We start from the raw sequence: 21,731 nt of genomic DNA, 5'->3' as shown, positions 1-21,731 counted from the left end.
TTCATCTGGTACATAGCCCTCTGCCTTTTCATCTTGTCTTTCTGTGAATGTGGTTTTTGTTCCACAGGCTGGATTGTAGTTCTTCCTTCTGCTGTCTGCCCTCTGGCGTATGAGGCTATCTAAAAGGCTTGTGCAAGTTTCCTGATGGGAGGGACTGGTGGTGGGTAGAGCTGGTTGTTGCTCTGGTGGGCAGGGCTCAGTAAAACTTTAATCCACTTGTCTGCTGATGGGTGGGGCTGGGTTCCCTCCCTGTTGGTTGTTTGGCCTGAGGCAACCCAACACTGGAGCCTACCTGGGCTCTTTGGTGGGGCTAATGACAGACTCTGGGAGGGCTCATGCCAAGAGTACTTCCCAGAACTTCTGCTGCTAGTGTCCTTGTCCTCATGGTGAGGCAGAGCCGCCCCCCCCCTGCAGGAGACCCTCCAACACTAGCAGGTACATCTGGTTCAGTCTCCTATGGGGTCGCTGCTCCTTCCCCTGGGTCCCGATGTGCACACTACTTTGTGTGTGCCCTCCAAGATCGGAGTCTCTGTTTCCCTCAGTCCTGTCGAAGTCCTGCAATCAAATCCCGCTAGCCTTCAAAGTCTGATTCTCTAGGTATTCCTCCTCCCGTTGCCGGACCCCCAGGTTGGGAAGCCTGAGGTGGGGCTCAGAACCTTCACTGCAGTGGGTGGACTTCTGTGGTATATTTGTTCTCCAGTTTTGAGTCACCCACCCAGCGGTTACGGGATTTGACTTTATTGTGATTGCACCCCTCCTACCATCTCATTGCGGCTTCTCCTTTGTCTTTGGATGTGGGGTATCTTTTTTGGTGAGTTCCAGTATCTTCCTGTCGATGGCTGTTCAGCAGTTAGTTGTAATTCCAGTGCTCTCGCAAGAGGGAGTGAGCACACATCCTTCTACTCTCAAGGCCATCTGAATGAGATGGACGACTTGTCATCTCTAAGATATTCAGAAGCATGAGCTGCAAGTTCTGAAGGCAGTTTTCAGCAATGGCAGCACGAATGAAGAAAGTGTTTCACTTCTCAAGGTCATTACTTTGAAGTGGAATAAGTCTCTCTTCAGTTCTAAGCATCATTTAGCTGCACTGTCCTGTAATCACACGTCTGGTCACTAAAACACGTGGGGGATAACGCTAATGTTTTTCATTAGGAACATCAGTAATATATTTACACTATAGACATAGTTCTTCAGAAGTTGCCTTTATAAATCCATTCCTTCTACTTCTTACTGGTTTGTGTTTTTATGTAAAAGTTGAGTGCCAAAAAGCAAAACCAAAAAGCTAGACGTTTGGATAAGTGGGAAACTACTACCCCATAAGTGTGGGCATTAACAAATAACTTAAATGTTTTGTGCTACTGTTTTCTACATAATGAAGTACAGCAATGGCATCTATTCAGATATAGGCCAATAAAACCATCAAAACATCATTTAGTTTCTAGAAAAAGATGCAAGAAAAATTTCATAGTAAATCAGTGTTAAAATATAGTTTGTACTGACAACCAAAAAAATGTAACCTAAATTAGAACAACATTAACTTTAGTTCTATCAAGTACTAAGAACGTAACTTTCTCTTTTCAAGGAGAAGCAGACACAGTTGAGTGTTTTGGACTAGCAACTTCACTTGTATCAATTTAGATGATATGAACTTGCCCAACTAAAATCAAATTTGCCCTGTCCAAAGTTAGTTTTGCTGAAGTGTCACCTTTCTTTACTTTGCCAGATACACTTGACTACAGAATTCATTTTAAAGAGAAAGTTCCCCCTCAATTATTCCCATTCCTCTATACTGTCTAAATTTAAACTGCTCGTTGGAAGCATTCTAGAGAAAGGGACCCAGCTGGCTAAAGAAAGTGAAAGGAGTAAAAAGAGCTTAGCACTGAACCCAAACCATGAGCTTTGTTTATAAATAGTTTAAGGAAAAAGTCTGGATTTGTGTGAAGTTGAGTGCAATGCCACACTGCTGAGAGAGAGCCAAAAGGAACATGACAAGGACTCTAAGAATGTTGACAAGAAAACAATCTTCATGCCAGGGAGGGCCTACCAGTGTCAGGCACTAGGCTAGATATTCCATATACCTTATATCTCAGGGGCAAAACAAACTCAGGGAGGTTCCACAATTTGTCCAAATAAGTGGCAGAATTAATATTTGAAACCAGGACTTCTCAACACCAAAGTCAATGCTCCTTCCACTAAACTATACACCTCCACGGTACAAGAGAATAATGTGAAGTTACTTAGGTTCCCTGTAAACAGTGACAACAGAACTTTCTTAAAATCACCTTTCAAACTTACAACCTACAGTTTAAGAATGCTATTCCTGACCTTCAGGCTTTGTCTTGAAACATAACACATTGCTTTCTGCTCATGCCCTACAGCTTTCCTTCACTGCTTCTCACACAGGCACCCTCCAACCCAATGTCCTTCTCTCCTCCTTAGCTGCTTTCAGGATCTGTTCACAAAGGCCGGTCTGACCTCCCCGTCCTTTCTTGTTATTATTTTCTTGACCTAAGTTAAAAAACAACGTGTTCACAATCTTGTCTTCTCTCCCAAGCAATGTGGACCTGTTAAGTTTGCATTTCTGATTACAGATAAGGTTTGCCTTTCACCTACCTTTCCCTACACTGACAGTGAAGTGTTTTGATGAGCCATTTTATTCCACAACACTTGAAAGCCACAGGAGCCTCGAATCTCTATAATGGGGACTGAAGAATATGTAACACGTAATAATTTAAAGGTGCCCCTTGTAAGAAGCATAACTGTTTGCCTTTAAATGCTAGAAGTACTTTTTCCCCAGAAGAAACAATACCTTAAAGTTTCACTTTCAAAATATCTGTGGTTTTCTTATCTACAATATTACCTTTGGAGGGAAAAAAGGGATTAAATGTTTTGTCTTAAATTTTACATCAAATGAAAAAAAAATGAATATATATGTGTGTGTGTATTACAAAGCGCATATAACCTAAGGCTCATTCAATCTGGATGAAAAAATGCCATCTGCTTTGTCCTGTCCATTTGACTGAGCAGAGCCAGAGGAAGGCCACATGGCCTGGGAAGTCGTCTGCTACTCTTGGCGCCATCTATAAGGAAGCACATCCGTAGATGCAAAGGAAGGAACGAGGATTTGGATTCTTACCTCCCAGTGGCTAAATATCAGCTGCGGGCTGGCCAGGCCACTTGTCCTCTTCCTAATTTCATCAGCAAAGCCAAAGCTTTCGGCCACGGGCAGCACAGCCTTGATGATGAACATGTCCGTCCCCTCTTTCATTTCCTCTTGTAGCACTCGACCTTCTCTCTTTGACAAGACCGCATAGACCCGACCTGCAAAGCCATATACACCTTTTAAATTCATTGACCGGTTACATGTCTTGAGCGACACAAAGATGGGACTACTCCTGTACCCTGTTAACAATCAACTAATGATTAACTTTGTTCCCAATAATTTTGGTTTACAGAAGCATGGGAAATTTTCAAGTGTTTATTTAAACAGTAAAGCATGACAATTATAGAAAAATTAGAAACAAATGATAACAAAAGGTGAAATCACCCCAAACTGCTTTACCCAAGGACAATCCCCTCAACACAGTGTGAGAAGCAGGAGACTTTAAAAGGACCTTTTGATATAATTTCACTACGAGGTGTCTTTGGGTCTGAAATCCAACGAGAAGAGGGTGACTGAGCTTTGCAAATGTTAAAATATTCTAATAATTTCAAGACATTATTAATGTGATGATAACTATCATGATGACAAGCTATTTGGGACTAGTAAGCAATCAACTGGCTCAAGGACATTTTTATACTAAAAATTAAAGCCGCACATATATACATGCTTGCTTGTATTTGTTTTAAGCTGATACTATCTCAGTGGTATAAATATAAGGGTTTTGTTACCTGAAGACTGATAGTCTGGAATCTTTAATGTCTGGTAACAATTTTTACTGCCACGTCACAGGAATTCTAGCAAATCCTCTTGGCTAGCACTTTTATTTCATCTTTAGGCACAATTCTTTCTTCCACTCACGAGGGAGACCCCTTCCCCTCTGACTGGCTTCTGTATGACTGCCTCTGGGTGCTCAGACTATCCATTCAGCTAGTAAGCAGAACAGACTGCAGAGAACAGAGATAAACTGGAGATCACAGACAACTGAAAGAAACTTGCTTTAGCTAATGGGTACACTCATTAAAGCCCCCACTTTCACCTTCCATTTAGAAAAAATAATTTTAATTACGTAAGTGGTCTATAAATATATTCTCCTTAAAAATTTACACATTGCTGTGAAGCAGAGTGCAAGTCTCCTCTGACTACCACACTGAGCTCTGGACTCTGCCCTCCGTCCTAAAAAACTGGGTGGTGATCTGGTGCGGATGCCACCCACCTTACTTATTTTTTATTTTTTACACTAGGCACTGAGGACACAGGGCAAACTTTTCTCTCTGACTCAGATTTCCCCCTGGTGGTGGTTATTGGGAAGGATAAAGGAAAACAAATGCCAGGAAACCCATTGTGTCGCAAGGCTTAAAAATTTTAAAAAAACCTTAAAACCCCCGGAGGGCCTTCTGCATCTCTTGGCTTAGCATCAAAACAAATAAATTACAAATTCCACCAGTGATGACAGGTACAGTTGTCCTCTTCCCCACTCCCGCGCCCGCCTCCACAGTTTCGCCTTCTTCCTGCCCCACAAGCCCTAAGGGACCGCCTCTCACGTCTTCACTGTGTGCTCTTTCTTTAACACCCAGGCTCCACTGGTTGCCCTGAGCTCTATTAAAGCTGCTTCCTTGAAATTTCACAATAATTTTCATATTCCTATCCTAAATGGCTTTTTCTCAATCCTCATTCTCCGATTTCTCTGCGGTTTCTGCAGCTACTGATCAACACCCTCTCTGACAAATCTCTTCAATCTTAGTGTCACCTTCCTTTGACCCCTGGCCCTCTAACAACCATCATTCTACTTACTGTCTACTACAATAATTCTTAAGGGTATGACTTCTTCCTAAGAGTATTCTTTGAGGCTCAATACTCTTCTCCAAACAAACTTCCCCTTCAGAAAGCCCATTCATTTCTCGTTTGTGTGGTTTAAATTATTAACTATGTCTGGGATTCCTGGGACTCTGTTTCTAAGCCTGGCCTCTCACTGGACCTCCAATCCCACATTTACTGGGACTGTGGCTGCCAGGGCATCTCCACGGTGGAGCACAACTTCCTTTTAAATTCAACGTGTCTAAGACACAATACATTGCCTATTGCAAAAGGCAACTCCACTCCTCAATTTTGAAGTCATTTCTCCTGTCATTCACACTAGAAATCTCAGAGTCAGAGAATCACAGAACAGTGGGCTAGAAGGGAACTCAGGGGTCAAGTTCTACCACAGTAGTCATTTAGATTCTGCTTGCATACGTCTAAAACTCACTTCCTCCCAGGGCAGGCCATTCCATCTTTGGACAGCGCTGATTGGTAGACAATTCTTGAGCCCCAAGTTTCTAACCGTTAGGCCCAGTTTTTGTCCTATGGGACAGGTTTAACCCCTCGTCCACAGACCAGCCTTTAAGCTACTTGAAGACAGTATTCAGCCTTCTCTTCTCCAGTCTGAACACCTCCTCTTTCTCTGTCACGACCTTCCTTTCCTGTTCCATCCTGACCACTTTCCTATTTGAACGACTACAATTTATTTACGTTGCTTTTGGAAAGCAGTTTCTAGAACTGAAAGCCATATTTTAGGTACAGTCTGAAAAGCTCTTGAAAAAAGCAGAATAATTAGTGTCTGTATTAGTGATCCCCTCTAGGTTACATATGACTTGCCTGAGATTCTTATGAGAAAAAAATTCTTATGAGAAAAAAATTCTCATGAGAAAAAAAACTTACTGTAATAGCTACCATGTGTGAACTAGTCATCTTTATTTACTCCTCTACCTCACTCTAAGGAAAGTTTTAAGGTGGTTTATGGAAGTAAATACCAAACAATGGGGTGGGGAGAGAGAAAGAATGAGTAAATTGGGGCAACGAGACTCTGAGGAGCTGGGCCGGCAGGGACGAGCCGCCTGGCTGCTGCTGCAGAGGCTGGCGGCTCCTCCCCTGCTTCACGGGTCATGCCAGCAGGCTTGGATCAATCATTATAATTGGAACTGAATGTAATTAATCATGTAATTTTGGGCCATTCCATTTTAATTCCACTAAAACTAAATCTTAAAACTGGGACACAGTGATGGATCACTGAACAATGGACACCAGCTATAACAAAACCTTCCAATACACTTGGCGCTCATGACAGCTGTGTCCAATGCTTGGATGCACTCAGGGACCCTCTCCACTGCTGAGGTTGCACTGAGAAATGAATGCAGTCCTATAAATGAGGATTTCTGATCATGTGGCCCCTGACAGAATATTTTGATACCCCTTCAACTGGTCGTAACACCTCAGGCATTTGTTCACTCACTCAAAGGAAGATCACAGTGCGCCCTACTGTACGCAAGGCACCAGGGAAGAGGCATCCGTCAGGAAAGAAGTGGCAACAGAAAGGTTAATTGCCTGACTGGTTTTGATCAGGGCTCCACTTTTAATGACTACACTACAAATGTCTCAGCCTGTACTCCAGGCCCTCTATGACCTGGCAGGAACCCACCACTCCAGCTCCTCAAACTGCCAGACCCTAGGGCACAGAGCACAGACTCTACACCCTAAGCCAAGGTAAACCCCTCACTGCCCACAGGACACGTGTGAGGTTTTTCCACTCTGAGCTCACAGTTTCTCCAACTCAGAGTACTCTTAGCCCAGCTTTATAGTCAAATCCTTTTCATCATTTAAAGACCATTCAAAAACAACTCGTTCCACAAAGTGTTCTGTGAGATCCCAAGATCGAAATAATATCTTCACCATTTGGACTTTACTGAACCTAATCTGTTCTTTTGTGGCATTACAGATACTTATATACATATTTTCTTCTTCCATAATAGGCAGTTAAGATTGGTCTGCAGATTCTACCATCTTTAGAGCTGAAAGTTTGGCAATTAAAGGTATGTTATTTTTTTTTCAGAATTTAGGAAAGGAGGCAGCTGTCCACAGCAATGTTTTCTCTAATAGTAAACAAACAGGAAACAATGTGAATTTCCAATTTGGGGATGATGGGAAGTAAATTACAGCACATCAAATTGATAGGATATTATGCAGAGGTTAAAATGAAAATTATGAATACTAAGTAGCCAAATGGAAGTGTGTTTATAAAACAAATAATAAATGTAAAAAGCAAAATATCAAACTGCCTCTACCATAATGCATAATAGCTATGCAAAATGTACTATTATGGACAAAGATGGTAAAAGAAAATGAAAAATGATAGGCTGACTTCCAAGGTGGAAGATTTTTCTTTCATCTTGTGGTTTCTGTTACTGTCGGTAACACTTGCGGTATAACTTCAATTAAAAACACACACACACAAAGAAATCGGTGGGCATTTCTTATTCTTATAAACTAGGTCACACAAACCTCTTTTCCTTTTGTCACAGAACAACCAGACTGCTAAATCAAGCAAATGTGGTCGACAGGATGCAGGTGGTCTTCAACCAAATATGAGATAAAGTGTGCTGTGGACGTAATGGGGAACGTGGGCTGGTTGCTATTAGATAGAAATGGATGTTAACAAGTCACTCCCACCCTGGAAGGATGTCCTTAGTGAACTGTCAGTGCTCTGTTCACAGCTCTGTGTCCTTACTATGATAATCAGCCACTTAAAAATTCAGAAGGCATGGTGATCAAATCCAAAGTTGACACGAAGCTGGCAAAGGTAATAAATTCTTTGACAGAATCAGGATAACTAGGTAAGGACCCAAATTTAATAAGACACAGTATGGGTAAATGCAAGGTTTTACTGTTGGGTTCAACCAACCAGTGTCCAGGATTAGAAAGGTAATGCTGCACAGCACTGTCTGTAAAACCAACTGGAAAGGAGTTTACTTTAAGTTCAACAGAGGTCTTCAGTGCTGTGGTACAAAGAAAGCCAATTTAATACCTAGTTGATGAACTCAAAATCATTCCATCCATCATCAAAGCCCATTTCAAAGTACAGTCACTTTCAAAAGATTTACCCTGTTTTGAATTTTGCTAATCCAAATTTCTCATAAAATTTCACTAAAAACCCATATTTATTCACTAAATTCAATTGTATTTTACTAATTGTTTTACATACTTAAGCTTTGTCACCTTAACTTATTTCTCAAAGCAGGAACCATGCTTAACATAGTGCTGGCATATATAGCTCAATAAATTTTTGTTGAATTAATGAAATGCTGGTGAAACATAAAAAGAACTCCAAGTATGAAATAAGAATAGGTTTTTAACAGTAGACAGTAAGACTTACTAAGAATGTTTCTGATACATTAAAACACATATGTTTTAACAATATGAGCATTTATCCCTACAAATAAAATAGAAGCACTATAATAACTGTAGATGTGAGTAAAACTAACAGTAACAGAAAAAGTTATATTTTATATGTGAAGTTATTGCCAAAGGTAAAAACAATGGAGAGCAAGAATGAAAGACGTTAACAGGTTAGAAGAAATATGAAAAGAGACAATTTACTAGTCACATGATGATCAATTAAAAACACAAACCAATTCTTATGTCCGTTCAAGCTCATAAAAGGCAGTTTTCATGGGTAAAAAATGATAATAAAACCACAGTTAGGAAAGCAGGTTTTACAAGTAAAGGAGGTCATTTTCTTGGGATTATTTCCCCAGACAAAACAATTTTAAGATGATTATTTTTTTCTGCAAAATTTCCCATTTTGACCATAAGCAATTCTATACATTTATAAAAGGATTCCTTATTTTAAAAATCTGTGTAGAAAAGTTTTAAAAAGAGACTAACTCATCTTACTAAATAAGAAAGACCTGACTTGTCCTTTTATTTGTCTGGTGCCAATTCTTGGAGAATTAAAGGAACCAGCAGCAGTCTGAAGTTTTCCTGGAAGATCTCTGAATACCCAGGGAGGAAGCAAAAAGCCTCAGGAACATAGAGGTCTCTTCATTTCTTTTTCCAGGTGAAGGTGGTGATTTAGAAAGAAAAAGGAAAACACAAGTGAAGAGCTGAGTATCCCGATAGACCCTGGATACTAAAAACTGGCATCATTACCAAAGAATCCCTCAAAACAAGAGAAAACAGGCTTAGGAGGAGATTCTCTAGTCTAAGCAAGAAGGCCTCAAACCAATTCAGGAATAAAAAAAATTCCAGATCAAATCTAAACACAGCTTCTTTGTAAGGCAGTGGGTGTGGTAGCCAGTTGATCTCTGAGAAATGTATTAAGAAGGCTGACCAGCGACACTGGTACAGACCGTGTACAGCGGACCCTTGAACAACACAGGTCTGTGTTGGGTGGGTGTGGGTCCCCTTATAAGTGGATTTTTCTAAGTACATACTATAGTACTACAAAATTCGCAGCTGAATCTACCGATGTGGAGCCACGTAGAGGGAGGGCCAACTGTAAAGTAATATACAGATTTTCAACTGTGTGGTCAGTCAGCACCCCTAAGGCCCCGTGTTGTTCAAGGGTCACCTGTACTAACCAATCCACATATACAAGGTTGAGAGTTGTACCTGGATAAGGCAAGGCAAAGACATATTCTGCTCCTAAGGGAGAAGAGGGCATATAACACTGAAGGCTAAGATAAGCATCTATTCCTAGAAAGTGCCAGAACTGACTCAGCTGGCCAGGTGAAAAGTACCAGGATGAAGATCAAAGTGCCGGATGACAAGTGATATTCAAGAGACTGCCTGGTCACATGCAGGGTCCGGTCCTAGTGGTGACTTCCTAACACAGATGGACAAATGGACACAGAGGACTGACTCAACAAAGGTGACTCAACAGTGTGCTGGGAATTTCCAATAAATGCCAACAGCTGAACCTAGCTTCACGTGTTGTGCTGAAAAGCTGTCTTCTCAGAAAGGACAAATGCCGCTCCAAATGGATTATGTAAGGAGAGATGGCCATTTGGGGAGGAAATATGTGTTCCTATTATGCTGGGAATAAGGGAGGGAAAGACAGGCACAGATAGATCTACATGGACCCTAGACTTTGGGAAGGCTCATTTCAAACACATAAAGGAAAAGAAAAACAAAAAACCAAACAGGCTTTAGGATAACAAACCCTAAGATAAAATTCCTTTGGGGAGTAACAAGAGTCTGAAAATATCAATCATGAATGATCCCAATGAGAAAAAAGGAGGAGAGATCCTCCCCACCCAAAATAAATAGCTCCAAAATAAATCTGTTGGGTCATGGAAGGCACTGTGTTGTGCCTTCTGACTCCTATTTTAAGAGGACAGGCACAGTAGACAGAAGAAGAAGAAGATAGCAAACAACTAAGGGAGGATCATAGTATGTCCTGGATGTTGAAAACTAGAGTTAAGGCGAGCCTACCAAGTAACAGAGTTAAAGACAACAAAAAGGGTCACAGCTACAACTTGGAGAGGCCAGTGTAACATTAATACAGGACAGCAAGAAGGCCAGGGTTGGTTCTCAACACCGACGTTACCTCCATTCTCTTCAGTAAGGAGAATAAGGAAGAAACTACAGCAAGTAGAACAAACATGATAGAAGAATGCTGAAGTTCAAGATAGCCGAGCAGTTGATAAGCAAGTAACTGGGCTTCTTAAACGAGTTCAAGTCTCCAAGACCAGAATTCTATCTCATGGCCCTAGAGAAATTTGCCCTTTTGAGAACTTGTGGATAGCAGGGTAGCTGCCAAACTACAGGTAAAAGGCAAATGATAAATGAACTTTTTTAAGGATAAAAACACTGGTTCCCATAAACTACAGACTAGAAAGCCATATACTAATTTCCTACAGAATTTTAAGAAAACATTATAAAGATCTGTATATATTTATAGAAGCATGAGGTAAACCTTTGGAGATGACACGGACTTTCTAACACAAAATCCTATCAACCTAAGCTTATTTCTTCTTATAAGATGGTTGGTAAGTTGATAATCAGGGGAATGCTATATATACAAAGGACCTCAACTTCATCACAACATTCAATTCACTACTTATTGAGTTTCACGTCTCACCAGACAAGAAAAGGACACATGAAAAAAAATTAAAAAAAGAATCAATGTGTGAAGATTATGGTGTTGAGGGACTTCCCTGGTGGCGCAGCGGTTAAGAATCCGCCTGCCAATGCAGGGGACACGGGTTTGAGCCCTGGTCCAGGAAGATCCCACATGCCACGGAGCAACTAAATAAGCCCATGTGCCACAACTACTGAGCCCACGTGCCACAACTACTGAAGCCCACGTGCCTAGAGCCTGTGCCCCACAACCGCAATGAGAAGCCGGCACACGGCAATGAAGAGCAGCCCCTGCTCGCAGCAACTAGAGAAAGCCCGTGCACAGTAACGAAGACCCAATGCAGCCAAAAAAAAAAAAAAAAAAAAAAATTATGGTGTTGAGACTTCTTTCTCTTGGCATTAAAAAACCCAAAACTTCCTTCACTATTGTTGTAATGTTTATTATGTATTTTACACACACACGCACACACACAAAAAAAACCTAAGGGAAGAAATTAACTGTATAGACCCAGTTTACTCATATGTAAATATAGGAGTTCTACATAATTTCAGTCACTAAGATTTAAATCCAGCTTTTGGGGGAACAAAATAGAAAGACAAACTTATTTAAAAAAAAAAAATGAGGTTGATCCTGACTTCTCACAAGTGAATGACACGATGCAACTGCTGAACTGCATTAAAAGAAGAATGCTGTACCGCATGTGGGAGGTAGCAGTGTGTCTGTGTCTGTACGGGTGAGATGGTATCTGGGGTGCTGTTTATGGCTGCTTTATTTAAGAGGGAGGCTGACCGAAGGAAGTATATCTAAAGGACAGCAACTGGAACAATTGAAGGATTAAAAAAAATCATATCCTGAAAACCAGCTGAAGGATGTGGAGAGTTTTCCCCTACATATAAAGCTAGAAAACGAATGCTCCCCTCAAATATATGAAGTGCTACTGCATGTAAGAGGGACGAATGGTGGTATGAATGGTGAGAAACTAGCAGGAGACAAGACTTTTTTGCTCAATATGAGAAAGACAGTTTAATCCGGGAACTGGCTGTGAGCTGCCCATCAACAGAAGTATTCAAACAGAGGTGGTATAAGCATCTGTCAGCGTAGGAGAGACTGGAGAAGACCTCTGAGGTCTTTTTTTGAAGGAATTAAGACTGCTTGATTCTAATTCTACCTCTGCCTTCTTAAATTAAGAAGGTTCTCAATGGAAATGTGAAGAACACCTGGGGATGGTCTAGATCGGTGTTCCTCGAACTAAGCTACGGATTCCGTGAGGTGTTAATAGGATGCTGTATTCAGGTAAGGTTGAGAAACACCGCATATTCCAGGCCGTATCTGCAGATCTGACTCACAGCACGTACTGGCTTTAAGCCGGCCCAGAATAACCAAACCTATGTACCTGTGTTTAACTCAACTGTTCTTGAAATGCTGCTATGGGTGCTCCGTTCCTCTCACAGGAACCTTACTGTGACGCAAGGCTAAATTTCTTTTTGGGGAAGAAAACCCCCAACAATTTAGATTTATGCTTTTAGGAATTAATTGGCAAAAGAACTTTACCAAAAAGAATGTAAAGGAACCACATACTGACTCAAAGGACCTCAGAGCTCGAGAAAACACGACAATTTGGTCCACTCGCTCATCCAGTGCTCAATTCCCCCTTCTATAACCTCCTCACTGCTGAAGCAGTTCCACAATCTCAAGAGGGTAAAGAGAACTACCGTGTGGCCAGGCATGGTTCCAGGTCCCACATTTGTGTTCTCATGCTACTCTTCACAACCTCCAATGAATTATTGCCTTCTTTTTCAGAGGTGAAGAAAATAAGTCTCACTGAAGTACAATCTGTCAAAAGTCAAAACAGCTACCAAGTGCCAGGGTTCAATGTCTCCTGAGATCTTAAAGGTTCTTCTCCCAAAGAGAGAAAAATCAGCAGTAGGATCTGATATAATAGTTAGCAGTGGATAAAGTCCCAAATAATTTTCTTCTTCAGAAGACACCCAGAATTCACAGAAGCCCTTTGTGTTAGGAGTACGAGAATGTCACCTTATTCTCTGATCGTTATCACAACTTTGGTTACCCAGAATGATATGGTTACTCCCTTGTGAAAAACTACTGCACGGGTTTGGATGGTAAAGTATATGAGAAGTTTAAACCTCATTTACCAGACCTTCTGTTGCAGAAAAGTCTTTCTATTTTTGCAAAACAAAATATCCTAAGTTGGCAAAACTTCCGCTCCCTTGCCCCCAAGATTGTAATATTTAAGGCCTCTGACTTTCTAAGATCTTAGTTCCTGAAAATCATATGATAATGTAGCTTCTGCAAAAAAAAATATTACATGAGTTTAAGCTTTCTGATCTGAGAGACTTCCACTGTTATTCATGGTATTTCTCAGTCTTTACCTTTCTTGCCTTACCGAGAACATCACTGGTGGCCATGATGTCACACGTGTACATTGCTGCCATCAGACGCTGAGGTTTCACTTGCAGTGCATAGCGACAGGCTTCCTTCATGGTGGCAATGAGCTGTCCTGAGAAGGGCCCATAGCAGTCGGTGAGTGAAGACTCTCCTTTCTGGGAAGCCTTCTTCTCAGAGGGCTCGGAGCAGCCACCTTGTAGGTCTTGGTGTTCATCTCTACCAGAACAGGTTTCACCTTCCCCCTGTCCCTCTTTTACCAGATCACTTTGTTCTTGATTCTGCTTATCACTTGCTGTTTGGTCTTCAAATTTACTTAGGTCCCATTCTTCCAGAACAAAACAGACACCCATGAGAGGCTCCTCACACATGGGGCCAGAGAGGGTTGCTAGCTGGAAGCCACTCACGATGCTATTGCCCAAATCTCGGTATCTACTGGCTTCTTTTGATGCTTTGCCGTCTGGGCCTGTCCATACTGAATTCTGAAAATCTTTACTTTTATTTACTAATATGTTGGGCCCACATTTTCTTGGGCCAAACGACCAGATTTGGTCAACAGTGTTCCTCCATTTTCTCCCTGTTAGATGCTGCTCTAGTTTTCCTTTGAATTCCCAAATTTTCTCTTGGGTCTTCTGGTGAATCATCTGAGTGTTTTTACCCTCATTCAAAGAGGATATCAACTGCTCCATAGAACGAATCACATCACTATTTTCTTCCAGAATCTGAGTGACTTCTTCTGGAAGGGGCATGGCTCGAACACTGAGTGTGGCAAGTTTATTGGGGGTTGTCATGGTGATTAGCCCACCAGAGTACACTTGGATTCCTTCAGGGATTCTGTTTTGATCTTCTTTTGTTTGGTGTATGACTGCAACTTTTTGTTGTTTGCCTATTTCTTCATTGACCATGTCAACTGTGGGGGGTTTTGTGATTGTTTCTCTGAATGGAATAATGGGTTCAGACACACTGATTTGAATCTTTGCAAACCTACAGAGTCAAGAGAAATAACACAAGGTTATAATCAAAATGGCATCAAAACGTCCATGTAGAAATGTTACATAATGAATATTCTGCAAAAACATAGAAATATAAAAATTACTTTACTAGGAAATACTGGTAATTTACATTATATCAGAATTCAAAAACCACTTTCATTTCAGATTCAAAAGACCACCTCTAATGGGAACAGACCTTCAGGGAGTTCTTTGCATATACTAGAATCTCACTGCTTTGTTCATTCTCAAAATAAATAAACCATGTATTGAGATAAGAATGTTTTACAATGGAATATTACTCAGCCATAAAAAGAAACGAAAGTGAGTTATTTGTAGTGAGGTGGATGGACCTAGAGTCTGTCATGCAGAGTGTAGTAAGTCAGAAAGAAAAAGACAAATACCGTATGCTAACACATATATACGGAATCTAAGAAAAAAAATAATGTCATGAAGAACCTAGGGGTAAGACAGGAATAAAGACACAGACCTACTAGAGAACGGACTTGAGGATATGGGGAGGGGGAAGGGTAAGCTGTGACAAAGTGAGAGAGTGGCATGGACATATATACACTACCAAACGTAAAATAGATACCTAGTGGGAAGCAGCCGCATAGCACAGGGAGATCAACTCAGTGCTTTGTGACCACCTAGAGGGGTGGGATAGGGAGGGTGGGAGGGAGGGAGACGCAAGAGGGAGGAGATATGGGAACATATGTATAACTGATTCACTTTGTTATAAAGCAGAAACTAACACACCATTGTAAAGCAATTATACTCCAATAAAGATGTAAAAAAAATAATAAAATAAAATAAAATAGGCATTAAAATATTTTTTAAAAAGAATGTTTTGAGTGGAGAATAAATGTTTTAATAAGGTTTTACATGAATTCTTTAAAATATTATCTGCCACTTTAAGAATCTGGAGAAGAAAAGCTCAATGATTATAACTCTAAAGAGATAAAAAAAAAAAAATCACAGAACTTCAGGATATCCAGTCAAATCCTGACAGTGGATTTGGCTTTGATGAGGTTCATGGTGAGGGTGGCAAGACCTAGGAGTTTGTCTAGAGTAGCACTCTCCAAAAGTACAACTGGGGAAACAAAGTTTTAATTTCATTTAATTTTTTTTTTTTTTTTTTTGCGGTACGCGGGCCTCTCACTGCTGCGGCCTCTCCCGTTGCGGAGCACAGGCTCCGGACCCGCAGGCTCAGCGGCCATGGCCCACGGGCCCAGTCGCTCTGCGGCATGTGGGATCCTCCCGGACCGGGGCACGAACCCATGTCCCCTGCATCGGCAGGCGGACTCTCAACCACTGTGCCACCAGGGAAGCCTCCATTTAATTTTAATTACATTTAAATAGCCACATGTAGCTACTGAACATTTGAAATGTGGCTAATGTGACTGAGGGACTGAATTTTTAATCTTATTTAATCTTAATTTAATTTAAAATAGCCATATGTGGTCAGTGGCTACTCTACTAGACCGCATAGGTCTTGAACCTCATAGGTCTTGAACCTCAGTCTGCCACCAAGTTCAGAAAGCCCCCTTTCTCACAATGTGTCAAGCTTAGTTTCATGCTGCACTTTCTTGCAGATGAGTTACAAATTCACAGAGGGCAGATTCTGGAAACTGACATGGTCTGATTCTGATGACAATGAAACCACGCAATCTTTCTTTTTCTCTTATTTTCTGTTTACCTCATTCCCAGGAAACACTAAAGGTTTGGTCTGGTCTACTATTGGCAAGGTGGATGGACATATGTATAAATGTACATATATATATGTATGTACACATACATAAATGCGTGTGTATGTACACATATATAAGAAATTTTTGGATCTTGGAACAATACTTCTTCCCTGGGGAATGTTATTCAATAAGGAAATTAAATACTAAAAGTAAAAGGTTTTGAAATGCTTACTTTTGATTCTAGATTTGTTTTTGCTTTCTATATTTTGTGGGTTTAGGGCAGGAATTTGGTTTATCTGATTTCAAACTTTGTGATAAAATTGAAAACTCAATGAATGGATGGTTTTCTAAAAATATGTTACCAAAACTGATTTTAGAATACAGAACCTGAATAGATCATAATGTATGGAAGAAAATTAAAATTTTCTAAAAATAAAAGTCACTTCCAAGAAAGGTTTTGGTTTTGCCAGTGAGTTGGTTTACTTTCAAGGATTAGTTTATTCCAATGCTATATACATTGTTGCAGAATACACAAGATGGATGTCTACCTGACACTGTATTCATTTAAAATTACTCTGATACTTGCACCTGAAAAAGACAGCAGACATACACAAAACTGTAGCTCAATCTTACCCAAGAACTGAGATATAAAATCTAAGATAAAATGACAATGACAAAAATGGATATATATGTGTGTGTTTTATTTTTACTAATCACTTATTATGTATGAGGCACTGTGTTAAGTGGTTTACATGTGTTATTTCTTTAGTAGGTATATTATTATCCTCGTTTTGTAGAGGAGAAAATCAAATAAGAAAGATCAAATAACTTCTCCAAAGTCACAGAGCTAGTAAGCTGGGTTTCAAATCGAGGTCTGACCTCAGAATCCATGCTCTTAGCCATTATACTATAATGAAAAATCCAATTAAACAGCATATTAAAGGAATAATTCACTACAACACTAAGTAGTTTTTACTGTAGGTTCTAAAACTTGATTTGTATTAGGACATCTGTTAAAATATCACATTAAAAGTGTCTAATAAAGTAATCTAGGTAACCATCTTTAAAAATGCTAAATTGGCATTCAATAAAATTTAATACCCACTCCTGGTTTTTAAAAAAGAAAAGCACTTAGAAATCTTAGAAACAGGAAAATATTTTTTTAGTTACCTTTATTTAGAGAAAATATGTTCAACATACTTAGAACATTGAAGAAAACCAACTGCACAGCTTTGAAACTATGAGAGTTGAGTACTATGACACTGTCCTATTTTCCTCATACCATAAGGTCAAAAGGGCTACTAAGTCATATTAGTCCTTCCAGTTTCTAAGGTTCCCAAGAATTCTCCCATAGTCCTCACTTACAAGATTAATTAAAATCATTCCACACCATGGAAGGGGAGGTGTGCGTTTGCCTGTCACACCTACAAAGTGCCTCAGGGCTAGAGTTTCTTTAAATCCTGGCAGTGCAGAGCCTGTGATTACTTCAAAAGAAGTGCAGTAGACTCCGACTACATCAGCAATTTCCTGTGGCTTCCTGCCACATCTGATCATGACTACCTTGAGAGGTGTAGGATAAGAGCTCTGACAGTTTCTCTGGCCTAGAGATCACAGGAGCCTCCTTGTCTCCCACGCATGTACATAACGCATTCCTGCACATGTGTATCAAAGTCAAAAAAGCTTATATATTAGAAGGCATAGGCTCTGTCCTATGAGAGGTTAAAAAACCCTCTAGCATTATATATATGTTCTTATTCTAAGTATATAATTGTAAAATTTACCAGTCATATAGAACAGTACACAAAACAAAACTCTACTGGATCTATGACTTTCACAACATGAACACCATGTAAATAAACCACTACTCAAGTTAAGAAACAGAACATTCCTAGCCCTCAGAAGGCCCCCTTATGCATTCTCCCAACCCCATGAAGGTAACCGCTATCTTGATTTTCACTGTAATCCATTTTAAATTATTATTATTATTATTATTATTGCGGTACGTGGGCCTCTCACTGTTGTGGCCTCTCCCGTTGCGGAGCACAGGCTCTGGACGCGCAGGCTCAGCGGCCATGGCTCACGGCCCTAGCCGCTCCGCGGAATGTGAGATCTTCCCGGACCGGGGCACGAACCCGTGTCCCGTGCATAGGCAGGCGGACTCTCAACCACTGCGCCACCAGGGAAGCCCTTAAATTATCTTTTTTAACACCTAAACATAAAACCCCCATACTGTATATAGTTCAGTTTGGCCTGCTTTTTGGACTTTATATGAATAGAATCAAACATTTTTTTCTTCAGTTGTCTTCTTTTGCTCAATATTATGTTGTGAAATTCATCCATGTTTGCGTAGTTAGCTTGTTCACTGAGATTATTCTATAAAATCCCATGGTATGGATTTACCGTAATTTATTTGTTTATGCATTTTATTTTGAGTTTTTTCCAGTTTTGGGCTATTAAAATTTTTGTTGCTATGAATATTATTGATGCACATTTGTCCAGCTTTGTGTTAAGTATATATAGAATAGAAATGGGAATAGATTTGCCAAGCCGTAGGAAATAACTATCTCCTACCTTAGTAGATAATACCCAAACTACATTCCAAAGTAGCTGTACCAACTCACGCTCCCACTAGCTGTGTAGGTAAATTCCTACATCTTTGCTCTACATCTTTGCCACCATTTGATGCTGTCACTTTAAAAAATTTCAACCGCAAATAAGTAATTCAATTAAAATCAGTTTTAGATTTAAAGGGGGAATTTTACTTGAAATATAATTCTAAGTACCATAAAGCATTATTTTTAAAGAGGAGTTAATGGCCTGAGAAATGTAAGGTTATTTAACATTGGATTTTAATTTGGTAGCAAAGAGTGTGAAAAGAGAGAAAATAAGTTAGTTCAAAAACTCCAAAATATAACGTAACATTTCAATACTGTTAAGAAAAAATCCCTCTGAGAATTAAGTTACTATTTTAAAATACATTATGCCTTACGATTTATCCAATTAGGATTATTCTCTAATCAACATTATAATTGTACCTTCAGAAATTCTAAGAAAATGGTGACAACATGAAAGAGATGGAAAAACCTACCTTCCAATTTTGTACTAATTATGGCTATAAAAACATTTAAAGAAACCCAAATGGATGGTGCTGCAGGAGCAGCTCTTCTTATTCTACTGTATTAGTAGTAGTAGTAGTAAAGTAGTACTGTACTACAACAACAATTATTACTACTACCACCACCACCAATTTTACTAGGTTGTTTTAAGGATTAAATGAGACACACAGAGTTCAACACAGTGACTAACATGTAGTATTTAGTATGTAATCATGTTGATTATTTATAATTATTATTTTAGCTATAATTATTATTATGGTTATTAAAGTCCCAGAAAATTGAAAAATAAAAGGAAGGAAGGCCATTACAGGGTGATTCATCAAAGAAAAACAAATGGCCAATAAACACATTAAAAAATGTTTCAGGAATTGAGCTATTTGTAATGAGGTGGATAGACCTAGAGTCTGTCATACAGAGTGAAGTAAGTCAGAAAGAAAAAGACAAATACCGTATGCTAACACATATATATGGAATTTAAGAAAAAAAATGTCATGAAGAACCTAGGGGTAAGGCAGGAATAAAGACGCAGACCTCCTAGAGAAGGGACTTGAGGTTATGGGGAGGGGGAAGGGTGAGCTGTGACAGGGCGAGAGAGAGTCATGGACATATACACACTAACAAACGTAGTAAGGTAGATAGCTAGTTGGAAGCAGCCGCATGGCACAGGGATATTGGCTTGGTGCTTTGTGACAGCCTGGAGGGGTGGGATAGGGAGGGTGGGAGGGAGAGAGACGCAAGAGGGTAGAGATATGGGAACATATGTATATGTATAACTGATTCACTTTGTTATAAAGCAGAAACTAACACACCATTGTAAAGCAATTATGCCCCAATAAAGATGTTAAAAAAAAAAAAAATGTTTCAGGGACTTCCCTGGTGGCGCAGGGGTTAAGAATCCACCTGCCAATGCAGGGGACACGGGTGTGAGCCCCGGTCCGGGAAGATCCCACATGCCGCGGAGCAACTAAGCCCGTGCGCCACAACTACTGAGCCTGTGCTCTAGAGCCCGTGAGCCACAACTAATGAGCCTGCGTGCCACAACTACTGAAGCCCATGCATCTAGAGCCCGTGCTCCACAAGAAGAGAAGCCACCGCAATGAGAAGCCTGTGCACCACAACGAAGAGTAGCCCCTGCTCGCTGCAACTAGAGAAAGCCTGCGCGTGGCAACAAAGACCCAACGCAGCCAAAAATAAATTAATTCATTAAAAAAAAATGTTTCAGTATCATTACTAAGCACAGAAAGTGTATATTAACAATGAACACCTTTTATTCGTCTTCCAGGTTGGTGAAATTTTTAAAAATTATGATATACAGGGCTGGCAAAAGTTTGGGAAAAGAGACACTTTCAAATACACCTTGCTAGTTTCAGTGTAAACTGGAACAGCCTTTCTTAAGGATAATATGGATCATAAGCCTAAAAAATATGCCAGCAATGTAATATGCCACCTTTTGAATCAGCAATTATACTTCCAGAAGTTTACCTTAACCAAATAATCAGAGCTGTGTATAGATATCTGTAGGTATTTGAATACACATAGAACAGACTAGGGATTTATGGACCCAAATGTTATGGTCATAGTTATCTCTGCATGGTAACTGAATGATTCTTTTTATTCTTCTGTATTTCCCTAATTGCTACAATAAACATATATTACCTTTGGAATAAAGAGGAAAAACATAATTTACAAAAAGTTATTTGGGATGCCTATTTTATGACACTTATGTATCACCATGATAGAGAAATATAAAGATTTACCGAAGGTTTACACTGTAGAGACCACATCAATAAGGAAAGGAAGTCTATCCTAATTACAGCCTATGTTTACAAAATACGATTTTGTTTTGTTGCCCTGATATGCTGTGTGTGTATATGCTTAAAGTAAAATACATATATATGAAAATATTTTATGACTCAAACTAAAAATGCAAAATCATGCAAGTATAGCAGTGAATACTATTTGTCAGTTATTAAAAATTAAATCTATGATCCAGTAACACAATAACAGTTCCTGTTTAAGTTGAGGGCACTTAATTTTTCTCCAAAGACAAACCACAGTGTAAGTTCAATGGGTTTAGGAAACGCTAAAGCATCCCACCGATTTGGGGGCTATCATTTCTTCATCTCTGTTATCACCTAACCTTTCTTTTAAGTCATCCAGGCATCGCTGAAGGTGAACTTCCCCTGCTGTGACTAAAACGTGCTCTCCCGTTTCCTGAATTAAAATCTGGACACAGGGATCAGCTTGGTTTAACAGTTTCATTCCTCTGACGAGCTGAGGCATTTCACCTAGGTTAACAAAATGAAATACTGATTAGATACAAGATAAGGACTAATATAATCTAAAGATAACATCTGTGAGAAAACTGAAGGGAAAAGTATAATGAAATAAACTCTTAAAATAATGGTTTACTGTTCTTCCAAATAATATAGCAATGTGAAGAAAACGACCCTCTAGTAATTTACCTGTACAGAT

General features: G+C 39.7%; 1 protein-coding gene across 6 annotated transcripts in view; it reads right to left on the bottom strand.

The window, feature by feature from the left end:
• The window catches only part of EFL1 (elongation factor like GTPase 1), a 136,668-nt gene that overhangs the window by 12,441 nt on the left and 102,496 nt on the right, over nt 1-21,731 (bottom strand). For 4 of the 6 annotated variants that reach the window (XM_073801454.1, XM_019945798.3, XM_073801455.1 and 1 more), the window contains 3 exons: nt 21,397-21,544; nt 13,462-14,444; nt 3,137-3,321 (listed from right to left, as the gene is read on the bottom strand). In XM_073801454.1, the coding sequence (XP_073657555.1) occupies nt 3,137-3,321; nt 13,462-14,444; nt 21,397-21,544 (1,316 nt within the window). Of the gene's footprint in view, nt 1-3,136; nt 3,322-7,535; nt 7,608-13,447; nt 14,445-21,396; nt 21,545-21,731 lie in introns of those variants that run through there. The other 2 variants (XR_012330306.1, XM_073801456.1) reach the window with 2 other exon arrangements.

The sequence above is a fragment of the Tursiops truncatus genome, chromosome 2 (genome assembly GCF_011762595.2).
Source record: "Tursiops truncatus isolate mTurTru1 chromosome 2, mTurTru1.mat.Y, whole genome shotgun sequence".
Classification (NCBI taxonomy): Eukaryota; Metazoa; Chordata; class Mammalia; order Artiodactyla; family Delphinidae; genus Tursiops; species Tursiops truncatus.
The sequence above is the reverse complement of the archived record's forward strand: the minus strand, read 5'-3'. Positions and strand labels throughout refer to the sequence as shown.